Source organism: Melozone crissalis, unplaced genomic scaffold (assembly GCF_028551555.1).
Source record: "Melozone crissalis strain CALT ecotype California unplaced genomic scaffold, PUWL_Pcris_2 ptg000046l_1, whole genome shotgun sequence".
Lineage (NCBI taxonomy): Eukaryota > Metazoa > Chordata > Aves > Passeriformes > Passerellidae > Melozone > Melozone crissalis.
Genome location: NW_026535824.1, coordinates 15139197 through 15155744, shown reverse-complemented (window position 1 = coordinate 15155744; position 16548 = coordinate 15139197). Strand labels below are relative to the sequence as shown.

Below are 16548 nucleotides of genomic sequence, written 5' to 3'. Positions count from 1 at the left end.
GGCAGGGATGGAGGGGGAGAAGGAGGTGGGGTTAGGGGGGAGGAGGGATGGAAGAGGAGAGGGAGGAAGAGGAGGGACAAAGGAGCATCGAGGAAAGAAGAAAACCACGCGGTCATTCCTTCCCTGAATTCGCAGCCCCCACCTGTGGGCTCATCGCCCCCCCCCACCATCGCGCAAGTGAGTGGGGGGGGGGGGAGAGCTCAGCCCAGATATCCCGGGGGGTCCCTGGGTGGGGTTTTTGGGGGGATGTTTAGAGAATGAAGCAGTCCAAGGCTGAGCAGAAAAGGCCCCTCGGGGGGACATCGGGGGATGCCGGTGGCAGCTGCCGGCAGAGGCAGCCTGGAGGAGCAGAGCCCTGTGTGCCCCAGGAGCCCAAAGTGGGGAGCCCAGAGAGGGGGGAACGCCGCCATTGGCGGGAGCCTCAAGAGCCTGGAGAGGGGCAGGGGGGACTCCTTGGAGCCGCTGCAGCCCAGAGCAGAGAATGAGGGGAGAAGGGAGCCCGGGAGCCCAAACAGCCCCGGCATCCCGAAATGGGGAGAGCCAAGAGGGGGGAGCTTTTCGGATCGCTGGGTCTCCCAGCAGCCTGGGCAGGGCGGGGACCGAGGAGAAGGGGCACCCCCAATCCAAGCGTGGCCCCAGCAGCTGGGACAGGGGGAACCCCCAAACACCAGAGAGGAGGGACCAGGGACGGGGAACTCCTGGGAGGCTTTTCCAGGGCTGAATCTTGGTGTTTGGGAGGTTTTTATGCCACCCAGATTGCCAGTGACTTGTAGAGATGGACTTGGGCAGAGGGACCTTCAAACTCAATGTGCTCATCCCTTGTTTTCCCCAAACCAGGATTTCCCATTCCCAACCCCTGGGATGCTGTGAGGAAGAGGAAGATGCCCCAGGACACTAAGGCAGGTGTGGAGGAAGTCAGTGCCCCTTTCCCCTCTGTGCTGCTCCATCTCCAGCCCAGCACGGCCCCGGCTGCAGTACAGCCCTGGGGGAATCTCCTTGCCCTTGCCTGTGGCATGGAGGCAAATCCCATCCTGTCCTTGTCCTTCCTCCCCCAGAGCAGGATCTGAGCATGGAGAGCAGGGAGGACAAATGCCCGCGGCAGAACCTGGTGGAAGAGGCCGTTTTGAGCGGCTCCACGTCACAGGAAGCCAACAGGGAGGAAAAGCCCTGGAGATGCCGCACAAGGAGGGGCTGCAAACGCAGCTGGCGGGGATCTGAGGGGGAAAGAGCCAGCCTGGGCCGGGAAGGCGGCCGGAGATGGAGCCAGAGCTCGGAGCTGGTGCTCCATGAGCAGCTCCATGATGGGGAGAAGCCCCAGAAACGTGTGGAGTGTGGGAAGAGGTTCTGGAGGAGCTCCGACCTAAAGAAGCACCAGAGGACCCACACTGTGGAGAGGCCCTATGAGTGTGATCAATGCAGGAAAAGATTTAAGACCAGCTCCCATCTCCTCCAGCACCAGCGCACGCACACAGAGGAGACGCCCTTCCGCTGCCCCGACTGTGGGAAGGGATTCAGGCACAAGTCCCATCTTGTCATGCACCAACAAATCCATACTGGGGAGAGGCCCCATAAGTGTGAGGAATGTGGGAAGAGCTTCAGCCGGAGCTCCAGCGTGATCCGGCACCAGGTAATCCACACTGGGGAGAGGCCCTATGAGTGTGGGCAATGTGTGAAGCGCTTCAGCTTGAGATCCCAGCTGATGAGGCACCAGGTGGTTCACACTGGGGAGAGGCCCTATGAGTGTGAGGAATCTGGGAAGAGCTTCAGCTGGCGCTCCACCCTGATCAGGCACCAGAGGACCCACACTGGGGAAAGGCCCTACGAGTGTGAGGAGTGTGAGAAGAGCTTTAGCTTGAGGTCCGAGCTGATCCGGCATCAGAGGACTCACACTGGGGAACGGCCCTATGAGTGTGATCAATGCAGGAAGAGATTTAAGTCCAGCTCTGATCTCCACCAGCGCACGCACACAGAGGAGAGGCCCTTCCGCTGCCCCGACTGCGGGCAGGGCTTCAGGCACAACTCCCATCTTGTCATGCACCGACAAATCCATACTGGGGAGAGGCCCCACGAGTGTGAGGAATGTGGGAAGAGCTTCAGTCGGAGCTCAACCCTGATCAGGCACCAGAGGACCCACACTGGGGAACGGCCCTACGAGTGTGGGGAGTGTGGGAAGAGGTTCAGACAGAGCGCCAACCTGATTCAGCACCGGAACATCCACACTGGAAAACGGTCACACAGGTGTGGGAAATGTGGGAAGGGCTTCAGGCAGCATTCCTACTTGATCCGCCACCAAAAGATCCACACTGGGGAGAGGCCCTACGAGTGTGATAAATGCAGGAAGAGGTTTAAGACCAGCTCCTGTCTCCTCCGGCACTATCGCATTCACAGAGAGGAGAGGCCCTTCCAATGCCCCGACTGTGGGAAGGGATTCAAGCACAACTGCACCCTCGTCACCCACCAACGCATTCACACTGGGGAGAGGCCCTACGAGTGTGAGGAGTGTGGGAAGAGCTTCTCACAGCGCTCTCACTTGAACAAGCACCAGCGGAGCCACCAGTAAGGGAGGCCCTGCGAGTGCCCCGAGTGCGGGAGGAGGAGCTTCGTGTGCTGCTCCAGCTCCATCCCCCACTGGAGGAGGCACTTTGGGCACAGCCCTGGTCACTCATCTATGGCTTCTCCTTTCCGTTTGTCCTGAATTTTCTTCTGCTTCATCTTCATCTCTTAAGAGCAGCCAAACAGTGTTAAATGAATGAAATTGATCAAAGATGTCCAAAGTCCCTCCATTAATCAGGAGTTTGAGGGGGAATTTAGGACTTGGGGACACATTCTGTGTGGAGTGCCTCTGTGTCTAAGAGGCGGGAATTTGATTTCACCCTTCTTGTGTTGCTAAGAACTCTTCCCTTGACCCAAACCCCAACTCCAGCCCTGGGATACCCTATAAAAACCCCATGGCTCTGCCTTTGCCCTGTCTGTCGGGGGTCAGAAATGGATTCTGGAGCTTTCTCAAACCAAGACCCAACTTGTTTGTTCCTGACATCAGCAGCTGCAGCCTCCCTGGATACCATGAACTCTGGAGAATGGGGGCAGCCAGTGAGGACAGGTCCTGGATTGCAAGATAAGTGTGTGTTCTGTTTGCCATCTGTCAGAGGTGGGGCAGTTATCTTCTGTTCATTGGGCAGTTTATCTCTTCCACAACCAATCCTCCCTCCAGGAGATATCTTCTGATAATGGACTGGCCATTAATTATTAATTATCTGCTGTTAATGGGCCATTGAGTGTCCCTGCATGGCTGATAAAATGACATCCTGCCATTAGGTGATGCTCCGCCCAGGAGGAGGAGCCAAGCATTCCTACCTGGATAGAATCTGAGGTTTGGAATTCCACAGCAGCCTTTTCCCACTGGATTCCCAGAGGATCAGCCTTTTCCCACTGCATTCCCAGAGGAGCAGCTGTCTTCTCCACTGGATTCCCAGAGGACGGAAGATTCCCCGGCCCATCTGCAGCAGCCCGGACCTTCAGAGGAAAACTCCACCCTTCTCCAGGCTCCCTGCTCCAACAGAACCACACCTGGCACTGCAGGAGGGCTGCAGCCACCATTCACTGGGACTGCTGCCAACAGCCTGACCCACAGGGTGTCAGGTAGTGTTCTGACTCTGTCAGTGGTTTTGTTTGTTTGTACTACAGCATTTGTATTTTTAATTTTTCCTTATAAAACCTGTTATTCCTATTCCCATATCTTTGCTTGAGAGCCCCTTAATTTCAAAATTACAGCAATTCAGAGGGAGGGAGTTTACATTTTCCATTCCAGGGGAGGAACCTGCCTTCCTTAGCTGACACCTGTCTTTTCAAACCAAGACAATAACAGTTACTTTAACACACAGATATAAAATACATTTTAATATCTTTGAAAAGCCAATATTATAATATATGTGTATAACGATAGTGACCTTAAAAACATGGGGGTAGAAAGCTTACGAGGAGGGGAATTTCCAGTAAGGGAAGCAAAATTCCCAGTACTGGGACTGGGCCATGGGACCGACATCTACCATCATTCAGCGAGAGGTTTATTTTTATGGATACGTATTATAATATTGGCTTTTCACAGATATTAAAATAGATTTTATATGTGTGATGTTAAAGTAACTGTGTTGTAAAGATATAGTTTTGTTTTCTGTCATTAATTAAGCTTAGTGAAATAGCTGCTTGTGTTAAACTACCTGCTTGGATGGGATAACATCCAATGCACACAGGATGAGGACACCTGTACAGATCTGCCAACTATCAGCACTCCCCGTCTCAAGGCAGAATGGACCAAGGCCCAAAAACTGGACGTGATAAGAATGGACTAAAACCACAACCAAGGAATCTGCATGCCCTAAAAAGGCAGATCCAAGGAAGAGCCGTGCTAAACCGTTCTTGAAGCATGTAAACTAGTTTGGGGGTAAAGTTTGCTGTGCATGAGGGTCTATGAATATGCAACAGGCTGATGTAAGGGGAAAGGTATTTCAGGGGGATCCCCAGTGCCAAGATGCACCCGGCCGTGATAACCTTTGCTCCATGGTCCTGGTCTCCCATTGTCCTTTATTAAACTTTTTACATTTTCACAAGAGAGTGAACGTGTTTTTCACATTTAGGAACGGTTTAAGTTTTTTTGTTTTTCATGGGAGGGAGTTTTGAAGAGCTACAAGTGGCTAATCTGCCTGCAACAAGGACCATTCCACGGGCTCTTGTCACCTTTCCTGACACGTCTGCTGCAGCTCATGGAGGGTAAAGCCCTGGAGGCTCCTTAGGGGCGGTTATGGACGATTGCAGGCAGTGCCTTGATGCCCTGGATCAGCAGTGCCCCCTCCTGGGAACCTCCACATTTTGGGGGAGAATTTGGAGAGTTTTGAGGAGATTTGAGGGAGATTTTGTCTGGGTTTGAATCCTACGCCAAATTTGGTGTCCGGGAGGTACCAAAACCACCCAAAATCCACCCAGAATTGACCCAAAATTACCAAAAATTAACCCAAAATTTCCTCCAAATCCATCCTCTGGGGGTTTGGGGGAGATTTGGAGGGATTTTAGGGGAATTTTAGGGGAGAATTTTTAGTGGTTTTGAATCCTATGCCCATTTCGGCATGCATGAGGTACCCAACCCCCCCCCAAAATCCACCCAAAATTTTTCCTGAGGTGGTTGGGAGGAAGTTTGAGGGAGTTTGAGTGAATTTGGGGGTTCCAGGGGAGATTTTATGGGGGTTTTTGGCAGTCATCATCATCCAAAACACAACACCCCATGCCAAAGCCTAGACCAAACCCTAAGGACTGTGCCCCCCATGGAGAGGAGATCAAAGAACTGCACCCCTTCTGGGGAGGAGATCAAAAGCCAGAGGAGACTGAGCTATTAACTCATTAAGTAAAAACGTATTCATTTAATCAAGTATCATCATTTCTGTTACTTTATCCTTTGTGATTAAGTCTCGAATGCTTTTCTATTCCTTGTTAATTTAGCTGAATAATATTCATTTTGGTTTTGTAAACTATTAAGTCATATTCCTGATCTTATATATGTGGTCCCATATGTCTAATAAACCACAAACTTACAATTTAGCAGCAGTTTTAATTGAGATAAAATGATACGATCAAATAGCATCCAGTAGTTACAAAAAGAAATTTGGCAGTGGTTTGGATAAAGCATAAGCAAAACCCATCGATCAGGGTATGGGGAGGGCTTCCCACCCTGCCTCACGTGCAAAAGGCAAAAGGATCCCAACACAACTTATATACTGTGTGCTAATACATATTCATCAATATTTTCCTGTAAATCTCCTCCTATTTCCGATTCTTGAAATCTACATCACCACAGCACACACAGCGCATGCTTCCGCTGTGGCTAAGGGGGCTTAAGGCTCTTTGGTGCTCTTCTTGGAGGAAGGCCAGCAGTCTTCCTCGCTGTCCTCTGAATAACCTGGCAGGTTGTGCACGTGCCCCAAGTCCTGTGTTATGTAAGTAAGCACTGTGTTCCAAGTAAGCCTTATTATTTTATAGATAAGAGCACTATTTTAGACTCCCTGTCTGGAATTGTCCCAACTTTATTCATGTCACAGCCGATCCTGTCCTGGGAGTTGTCTTAACTTTGTCTTGATGCCAATTCTGACTTGGGAGTCTTCCTAACTTTTGTTCATCAAGGCCAATTCCAATCTCCTGTATACTTTTTCCCACATGTATCATCTACAAAGAAGCCCATTTGCTTCATATTAATCACATTTACATTTCCAATTATTTTCCAAAAATATTGATATAATTACAATTTTCTTAGCATGAACGACATTCATTTATCACAGAAGGCCAAAAGCTTGGAAAAGGATGAATGAAACGCTCCGATGATGACAATGACAAAACAACCAATTTATTTTTGACAGCAAATGAACGCCGGCCGCCCTCCAGCCCTCCCAGCCTGGCAGGCCAAGTGGGGCCATTCCCATGGCATGAGGCGCTAGCAGCCTGCGGAGAGAAACCAGAGAGCCACGGTCAGTCGCAGCAGGCTCCTGTCCCCCGGTCCCGCCATGGCTGTGCCCAGGCCAGGCTGCTGGCTGTGCTCAGAGCCCAAACCTCCCGACCCATTCTCTGTTTTTAGAGAAGGGCAGCGGGGCAGGCCACGTTCCACCTCCTCTGCTTAATCACAGCACAGCAACCTCCTCAGCAGCTGCAGGAGCGGCATGCCCGCGTGCCCGCTGCCGCCTGCCCAGAGCCCTTCTGCCAGCCGAGCTGTGGATCCGGATGCCCACCTCTGGAGAGCTGCTGCCAGGAGAGGAGCCGATCCCGCACCAGGTCCTCGTCCTTCTGGAAGGGGCTGTCCCTGCAGACCGTGGCCCCTGGGGTAGCACTGGCACTGGACGCGCTCCACGGATGCTGCAGGCGCTTCCCCGTCTGGTCCGGGCACCAGGTGTAATCCTCCTGGGAAAAACAAAGAACAATTGCATGAATGCCAATTCAAAACAAGACCTGGAAAAAAGAAAAAGCACAAAGCCTGCCACTGTTTCATGGGCCTGTGGAGAGTCTGACCACTCCATGGGAGAATTAAACCTGTCCACGGGTGGGGAAAATCCTCACCTTTCCTGCCCATAAACGCAGCCCTTCCTCAAGGGCCTGCAGAGCAGGCCAGCTGGGGTGCAGCTTTGGAACCCGTCCCCCTCTGCCGCCCCCCATCCACATGGATGGATGCTTTTGTCAGGCTGGCTGCCCCCACCTCAGCCCGTGCCAGGCTGGCTGGCAGAAGCTGTCAGCAAGGCCAGGAGCCAGCTCCCCTTCCACAAAAAGCAGCTCGGCGGCCGGCGGAACAATTAATATTCCCCAGCGCTGCCAAGCGGGGAACCTCCGGCACGTGGCCAGGCCGAGCCCTGCCGTGCCTGGAAGCACCAGCATCCCCCCACCCCTGCGCTGGCTGGGGACTCATCTTAATTCCATCGGGGTGCAGAGCGTGTCCTCCAGGCAGGGGCCACAGCCAAAGCCAATCAGCCCTGCCCTGCCAGCGGCCAGCTCCAGGATGGTGTTCCCAGCTCCACGTTGTGCTCCAGAAGAACATGCCAGCTGTGCCTCGGCTTGCGGGGACATCACGATGCCATTGAGCTGCAGGGGGATGTTTCCCCTGTCCCAGTCCGTGGCACCTTCACTGCACTGCCACCACTTCTCCAGTGGGATGGGCAGCATGGATCCGCTCCCTCCACAGCTCACGGGGACCAGCGGAAGCATCTCCTTGGCTGCGCTCTCTCCTCAGCGCTGCGGCCACAAGGAAATGCTCTGGGGTTTTCTTCCAGCGCCACGAGACGCGTGCCGCTGCTACATGCTGGCTCCTGGATCCTACTGTGCACAGAGATGCATCTCTGCTGTCTCCTGGGCCAGGCAGGGCTCCTGCAGCCAAGAATGCTCAAAAAGGTCCTGCAGTGATGGCCTGTCTGTGGGGTCCATGCATAAACATCACCTGATGAGGTGCTGGCACTCTGCGGAGAGAAACCAGAAACCGCCGCTCAGCGGGACAAGGCTCCTGTCCATGCTCTCCCACATTCCACAATGCCCAGGCCACCAGGAGTGCTCAGAGCTACAGCCAAAAGCTTCCTATTGATCCTCTCTTGCAGAGGACACCAGCACAGAGGCGCAGGTGCCACCTACTTCAGCTGAGCCCAGGAGATCCACCTCCTCACCAGCTGCAAGAGTAGGATGCTTATGTGCCAGCTGCCTCTCACAACCCCGTTCTTCCCCTCATGCCTTGAAGGTGCATCCCCACCTTGAGACACCCGTGGTGGGAAGAAGAGCTGGACCCTGATGATGTCCTCATTGGTGTGGAATGGAAGGTGCCTGCAGACCAGCTCATAGAGCAGGATGCCCAGGGACCAGATGGTGGCTGGCTGGCCATGGTAGCAGCCAAAGAGGATCCACTCTGGTGGGCTGTACTCCGGTGTTCCTATGGGACATGGGCGCAGCTCATCAGGCCCATGCTGCTCCCTCCCCCCCAGCCAGCTCCCGTTCCACAACAGCCAGCCACTGCCCTGCCAAAAAGCAACTTGGCTACAGCTGGCTGAAGAAGGATTCCCCCTCCTTCCCTCCCTCCTTCCTTCCCTCCCTCTTCCCCCTCTGCCAGCCAAGGGGGGAACTTTGCTGCCCTGCTGGGCCCCGGCTTTGGGCTCACCTGACATCTGGGTGTAGAACGTGTCCTGGAGGATCGTGCTGCAGCCAAAGTCGATGAGCTTTGCCTCACCTGTGGCCAGGTGGACGAGGGCGTTCTCGGCCTTGATGTGGCAGAGCAGGACACCGTGGCTGCTGCGGCACCGCACGGCCTCCAGCACCTGGCGGAGCAGCCCCCGCGCCACGGGCTCCGTCAGGAACCGCCGCTCGTGCAGGAAGTACCAGAGGTGCTGACAGCGCTGCGGATGCTCCATGAGCAGCGCGAAGCCCTCGGGCACCTCGAACCAGTCCAGGAGCCGCACGACGCCGCTGAAGCCAGGCCACGACACCTTCCACAGCAGCGCCGGCTCCAGGAGCACAAGGGCGTCCTTGCGCTGCGGGGGGACCGCGATGCCGTCAGCGGGGCCAATGCTGTGCTGCGCCTCGGGCAGCCCCTGCCCAGCCCCGCCGCGGCTCGCCATGACCTGGCCCGGGGCGCTGCGCGGCCCCCGCTCACTCCACGCTTGCGCTTGCTGCCCTCGCTGCCGCCCTGCCGGGCCTTGCCCGGCACGCCCCGCCAGCTCCTCCCGCTGGCCCCGCTCACTCCCCAGCCGCGCCCACTCCGAGATGCGCTCCTGGGACACTCGCTTGATGGCCACCTGCGAGCCAAGGCCAGCGGTGGACTTAAGATCACGCTTGGTTAAGAGTGTATAAGCCGGAGAACACGCAAATAAAAAAGACTTCTTTCTTCTCGTACCCTGATCACGTGTGTATTTCACGTCTGGCCTCATGGCGACAGTTGCCCCATCTCTGGGTCAAGAAACAAGTATTGTCTGACAGGTAACTTGTCAACAAACTGAGAAAGAAATTAGTACCTGGGCATGCAGATTTCTGAAGGGAGGAAAGAAAAGTGTTGACAACAATAAGCCTGAGTTTTAAATGCCTGAAACATTCAAAAATGACATGTTTTGGGATATTGTACCAGATGTTAGAAACAGTTCAAAGAAACCACAACGCATTAGTATCTGGACTTCAGTGCCAACTATGCTTTGAAATGTTGGTAAAGGCACTTTGTGTCAAAGATCCAGTTCCTGTTGGTCACTGTGGATGTAGATCAAAATCATACCAAAAAATCCATGTCCAAACCAGCAAGAATGAGACTTTTGTCCTTGGCAGTAGTTTCCAGGTGCTCCTGGAAATCACTAGGCCTAGACACAAAGATGTGTATTCAACGGAGGGAGAGAAGCACCGTGCTTAGCTCTAACTGTGACCTTTGCTAGCAGATCTTACTAGCAGGTAATAAATTCCATTTGTTCTGCTCTTAGCCAGAGCCAAGATGGGAATCACAGTTTAGATCACAGGAGAAGATCACAGGAGCCTCAGTTTTTCCAGAAGAGGAGAAATACAAAGGATAGTAAATTTGGGTTGGGTTTTCAGGGTGTTTTTACAAATCCATAGACAAGTGATGAAGCTTAAAAGATGACAGCAAAGGAAAATCAACAGATATGCTGAAAGTGAGTGAAGAGGAAGGAGACTTTAAATTCACTGAAAAGCTGCACAGAAAGCTTCTCTACTTTTTGCAGTTGCTTCAAGTTTGAAATGACAAAGTCTTGTAGCACTTCCAACTTATCTTTATTAATTCTAGATTAAAGACAATCAAAACTGTGTGCTCCTGCTTACAGTATGAAGGAAAGCACAGGAAGCCATTAGAGTAAGAACAATTGTGTTTAGAAGGCTGAGGCAGCCTTAGGGGTAGGAGGAATGGGGAGGCGTGGAAATCAGGCCTGTGGGCACCATTCGAGGAGCATCCAGGCCCTGAGCAGTCCCTCACAGTGGGTATCCCAGCAGATGGAGTCCAAATGCAGCCACAGCTGGGTGGGAAAAGTGCCGGGCTGTTGAGCCGTGGTTAGCAGGGGCTCCTGCATCAAATTGCTCCCTGACAGGTGTGGTATGCTGTGTGTGTGTGTGCCCAACAGCTGGCAACAGCAGGCTGGCCCAGATGTGGGAAAAGGCCAAGGAGGCAGCAGAGTGGGAATGGGGCTCTGCAAGAGGCCCTGGTGGTTGCACACACCCGTGGGGGATGAGGCTGGCCCAGATGGGCCCTGGGGCTCTGGGCTGAAAAGGGGGGAAAAGAGAAGCAGGGAGGAAGGGCCAGATGCCGCTATGACAATGCCATTCTATCCCATAGGTGACATAGTGAGAGGAGGGTGGGAACCAAATGGTGATTGCTGCTGATGACTGTGACATCTCCAAGACAAGAGGCCCAGAAAGGACTGCACATCTGCCTCCTAGTGTTGTCCTGAATGTGAGCTCATCTCCTGGTGTTCATTACCCGCAAGTCTCTCAGCTTCCCACGGGCATTCCACACTTCAGGTAAGCAAAGCTGCTTACCTCACTATGTTCTTTAGGCCTCTGAAAGGGACTGTCCCCTTAGCTACAGCCTGGCAAGGAAGGGAGTCTTACAACACTCTGGATATTTTAGACTTTTATTGGCACTCAGGCTGAAACAAAGCATCCCCTCACTACTTCTGCATCTTCATCCTTCTGTCCTGCAGGTGGCCTGTTCAGGCTGACAGATTGGAGCACCTGCAAGCTCCAGTTGGGCTGCAGCCCAGCTTTTCCTCTCACAGCTTAATTCTTATTATGACAATTCTTTCATTTCTACTTATAAGATACCTCAGAGCTTCCCTAAATTAACAACACTCTACTCTAAGCTAAACAATCCTCTATTATCTAAGCTATCTATGTTCCAAATGTTGGGATTCATAAAATTTGAGGGTTTTGAGAAAGTGGTAAAAAAGACAGGCCTCAGACAGCAGATTTGTGAACATTGCTAATACAGCAAAAAGTTTTGTAAGCAGTAGAGCAGACATGAGAAATAGAACAATAAGCCCCTGTGATTTGCCCTGATAGGTTGCAACAAGTTTATTTAATGTATATCTTTAGAAGGTTAGTATGAATGAGCCTCTGTGCTTTGTCTCTCATAAACGAGCCATGCTTTGTCTCTCATAAACGAGCCATTGTGTTAGAAAATAAGTCCTTATTTTGTTAACTACTGTTACGTGTGTTTCATATGACTGGATAGAATTATTGTCAATATGTTTTGCTTTATGTGTGATTGGCTGAAACTTAGGCTGAGAGGGTTTTATGCTACCCTGTAATGTGATGTTTCCTTGGCATTCCATTTGAATCAGCAAGCTGTAAACATATCCTGTCTCCATTGTCCTAACAATGTACTGAGACTGATGTTTGAAATAAACAGCTCACGACACTGATTCAGAGTGTCCCGCTCCGTTTGTGGCTGTATATAGCGTGCCAATGCCACCATAGTCCTTAGAAGTTGATCCCTATATTTCCTAATTTTTTTAAACTTTCATCTTTTTGAGAAAGAAAAAACAACAGAGTTTTAAATGGAACCTAACACACCCAACCTAACCTAACCTAACCTAACCTAACCTAACCTAACACACACGTAATCTAACCTAACCTAACCTAACCTAACCTAATCTAACCTAACCTAAGACCTAAACTGAGCAAATATGAAAACTGTCACATTTCCTATCTAGGGCACAGCTCCTCTTAATACTTGGGGGACGGCTGAAGCTCTGCCTCAAGATGACACATCCCCTTTTCCCTCCTCTCAGCTGGCGGGGCATAAGGGTCTCCTCAGGTGCAGGTGTCTCCTCTCCAGTCTACCTGCACTTGCTTGGCTGAAATGATCAGAGCAGCCAGGCTGGAGGCAGGATGGCCTGAGGTCACAAAGGGATGCTGCCCAGAGGATAAAGAACAAAGAAAGGAACTCTTACTTTCCAGGATCCCATCCTCATGGGCTCAAGCAGGATTCCCTGGCTACCAGGAAGACACACCAAGAGCACCGAGGGCAGTGTGTCCCCCTGCGCCTTCCTGTCCTGGGAGCTGTCTGCGCCATGTGGCCCACACTCCTCCTCATCCCTTCATGCAGGTGTCCTCAGCTGACAGGGCTTTTTGCCCCTTTGCTTTTTCTTACCTGCAGGAGTTCCTGGGCAGAGCAGCGCCTGTCCTCGTCTGCCTGCAGGCAGCAGTGGAGGAAGTCGTGCAGGAGAGCCGAGTGGTGCCTGGGCTTCTGCAGTTTTGGGGGCCCATTCCTTTCTATCAGTTCAAAAACCTACAGCACAAAGATGCAAGAGGACACTGCACCTCCTCCTTTGCTAGCCACATCAGCTCTCTCCATGATAGTGGAGCTCTGGGAAAAGTTAAAGATAGAATCTAAAATGTTAATCTTTGTGCTTTTCCCAGATCAACTGCACCTGCGTAAGCAGTATGATAAATTACATAATTGTTAGATGTGATGATTGTTTAGTAATTAAATATAATTACTATATAACCAGAAGAAGAATAATTAGAAAATATGTTGGAAATTCAGAGAGGGGCTAAATTTATGTATACAATAGAACAATATAAGTTTAATAATTAACATGAAAGTTATATAAAGATAGAGTATAAAAACATGATCATTTCCGATGTATGGTCAGAATCAAATTTGGGTAATACCCTGATTCCCAGAGCTCTTTAATAAAAAGCACTGCATATAATCGCTCCGTGATTATGTGTTTTTGAACGCTAACATTTTGGCGACTCAGATGGAACCGTTGTGAGTGGTGCTGAGCGAGTTCGCGACTTGATCACGCTCCAGCCGGCACTGAAGGATTCTTGGGGAGCCCATTGGCCGCGACCGCTCCTGCCGCTCACAACGTCCCCGGGAGAAAGGTAAGGTGCTTTTTATACTTTGGTTTGGTTTTGGATGCCTGCCAAATAAGACGCAGCAAAAGCTACACTTGATTGGGCTAAAGGAATTCTTGTTGGTACAAGCCTAGGCGCCGTTCCATAAGACAATCACAAAAGCATTGCGGGTTTGGCATTTGTGGTGTATTTGAAATGGAGAAATTTAAAGGGATTTTGGGCAGTAACACCCCTATCCCGCAAACTTCTCCTTTGGGGTGCTTATTAGCACATTGGAAACAGGGTAACTTTGGGGAAGAATTACGTAAAACTAAGTTGATTGATTACTGTAATTCATGGTGGCCAGAATATGCCTTGGAGAATGGCGAAAAATGGCTAAAATACAGTACTCTGCAATATAACACTATTTCGCGGTTAATGTCATTTTGTAAACAAGAAGGAAAATGGGATGAAGCCCCGTTTGTTGATCTGGTTTTCTATTTACAGGGAAAGCCAGAATGGCAGGATGAATGTGGATTATTAGTGGTTAAAACATCTGCAAAGTGTGGGGTTTGTGAGGAACGTTGTTTAAAACACTTGGCATTAAGAGAAAGCTTGAGTAGGGAAAATTATACAGATATTGATTTACAAGTAGCTCCAATAGGAACAAGAGAACCTAACCCTATCCCACCTGTTTCACCTGTCCCTATCCCACTACCTGCTCCTCACCCACCTAGTCCTGAGCCTGTCTCGTCTAGTACACCTTTCCCTCTTTATCTTCCTCTCCCATCATCACCCGGTCCCTCTTCCTCGGAAGATGAGCAAAACCTAACTGTGATAGAAAGGAGAAACAGGTACGCGAGTGAAAAAGATAGCAATGGTAATGAATCAGTGACCCCAATTGCCCACAGAACCCGGAGTCGGTCAAAGCTTGCCCCAGTTGTGCATAGAAAAGGCATAAGCAAACAAAAACGGACTGTGATTGCCCCCTTACGACAAAGTGTCGGAATGGAAGGGCCAGTATTTGTAAAAGTGCCTTTTTCCCCTGCAGACTTAGTTATTTGGAAACAGTCAGCCGGAACTTATAGAGAAAATCCTGATAAAATGGCATGTGTAGTAAAAATGGTTATGAAAACTCAAAAGGCTGACTGGGATGACATACAAGTAATATTAGATACTCTGATGGATTCTACTGAAAAAGAAATGGTACTTAAGGCAGCCAAACAGAGGGCAAGAGAAGATATTAGAAATGGGCTAGTAACAGCGAATTTAGATGTGAATTTCCCAATTGAGTATCCAAATTGGGACCCTAATTTATTGTGCGATATGAGGAAATTACGTAAATATCAAGAGTGGATCCAAATAGGAGTTCAGAACGCTGTGCCCAAAACTATAAATTGGTCCAAACTATATGAGGTTTGACAGGAAAAGAAGGAATCTCCCACTGCGTTTTTGGAGAGGCTTAAGGAGATAGCAAGGAAATATACAGACCTCCAAATGGATACAGAGCAAGCAAAGGTTCAGCTCGCTCTCATATTCTTGGGCCAATCACAGGATGACATTCGTAGAAAATTGGAAAAATTAGAGGGGGAAGAATTAAGGAATTTGGATAAGTTACTTGAGGTTGCTTGGATGGCATATAGCAATCGGGAAAAAGAAGCTAGTAACAGACAGCAGCAGAATCTATTGGCCGTAATACAAGGAGAAGGTGACCCAAATTTCAGGGGACGTAACAGGAATATCCGCGGTAAGAGACCAGTCACACAAAGGTTAAGCCTGAATCAATGTGCGTATTGTAAGTGGGAGGGGCATTGGAAGCGAAATTGTCCAAGCTTGAATAACCAGTTTGACCAGGGCAATCAGTTGCAGCAGGGAAACGCTGCCAAAGCCATGGTGTTAGGAGAATATAACTAGCTGAACCTGTGGAACAGGTTCAAGAACTCACCACAAATATAGAATAGAATTTAATCCACCAATATTTCCAGTAAAGAAAACAAATATCTGAATATAGGTTAGCGCAGGATTTGAGAACAATAAATAAAAAGGACATTTATCCAGTGGTAACAAATTCTCACAAATTGCTAACATCCGTAAAGGGGATTTATAAGTGGTTTACTGTAACTGATTTAAAAGATGCCTTTCTCTGCACACCCTTTGAGAAAGAAAGTAGGAAACTGTTTGTTTTTGAATGGGAAAACCCAGGGAACGGAAGAAAGACCCAGCTCACCTGGACACGACAAGAACTCGCCGACCCTATTTGGAAACTAACTGGCAAAGGAACTGGAGATTTGGACCAAAAATGGGCTGCAGTACCAAGAGACCAATACTTATTGTTGCAGTATGTTGATGATATACTAATAGCTACAGAAGAAAAAGTAACCTGTATAAAGATAACCATTGAGATTTAAATTTCACAAGGGCAACAAAAACTAGGTACTAACCACATCCAAGCTATTTGTGCTATTCCAGAGCCCCAGAATTTACATGAGCTGCGAGTCTTCCTCGGGATGGCAGGATGGTGTCGCTTGTGGATCATGGACTATGGATTGATTGAGAAACCCCTGTGTGAAGCTCAGAAGATGCAGCCATTCACCTGGGGCAACCACAGAAAGAAGCCTTCCTAAAATTAAAGGAAGCACTGACAACTGCTCCAGCATTAGGGTTACCTGATCTGTCTAAAGATTTTCAGCTGTTTGTACATGAAAGGCTGCGCCTAGCACTGGGAGTCCTGACCCAACGTCTGGGAAGCTGGAAAAGGCTGGTGGGCTACTTTTCTGAACAACTCGACAACATAAGTGCCGGGTGGCCCCCACGTCCGCCGGCAGTCGCAGCTACTGTGATCCTGATACAAGAAGCCAGGAAACTTACTATGGGAAGGCACATAGATACCTATGTACCACACATGGTAACCACTGTCTTAGAACAAAACGGGGGCCATTGGCTATCTCCCAGCAGGATGATGAAATTCCAGGTAGTCCTGACTGAGGAGGATGATGTCACATTAAAAACAACTAACCTTTTGAATCCAGCTTTGTTCCTAGGTACCACAACTGAAGAAGGCCCATTAGAACACGACTGTGTAGAAGTAATAGAGTGCACCCATTCAGCAAGGGAAGACCTGAAAGACGTCCCACTAGAGCAGCCGGAGTGGGAGCTGTTTACAGATGGGAGCAGCTTCGTGGAAAACGGAACCAGGCATGCTGGATATGC

The 16548-nt window shown here is 50.1% G+C and overlaps 2 protein-coding genes and 1 pseudogene across 2 annotated transcripts in view; 2 read left to right on the top strand and 1 right to left on the bottom strand.

Moving 5' to 3' along the window:
• Positions 1–1213: 1213 nt before the first annotated feature.
• LOC128943502 (zinc finger protein 135-like) lies at positions 1214–2560 on the top strand (the record flags this gene model as incomplete). Its single annotated transcript, XM_054286425.1, has 2 exons — positions 1214–2154; positions 2239–2560. Coding segments are annotated over 2 exons (1263 nt in total), but the record flags the coding sequence as incomplete, so codon positions are not given.
• Positions 2561–7839: 5279 nt separating this feature from the next.
• Positions 7840–16548, bottom strand: part of LOC128943501 (serine/threonine-protein kinase pim-1-like) — a 242976-nt pseudogene continuing 234267 nt past the window's right edge.
• LOC128943446 (serine/threonine-protein kinase pim-1-like) overlaps positions 10804–16548 on the top strand; it is a 79312-nt gene continuing 73567 nt past the window's right edge. Inside the window, exon 1 of the mRNA XM_054286388.1 lies at positions 10804–10836. Coding sequence (XP_054142363.1) covers positions 10804–10836 — 33 coding nt within the window. The remainder of the gene's footprint in view (positions 10837–16548) is intronic.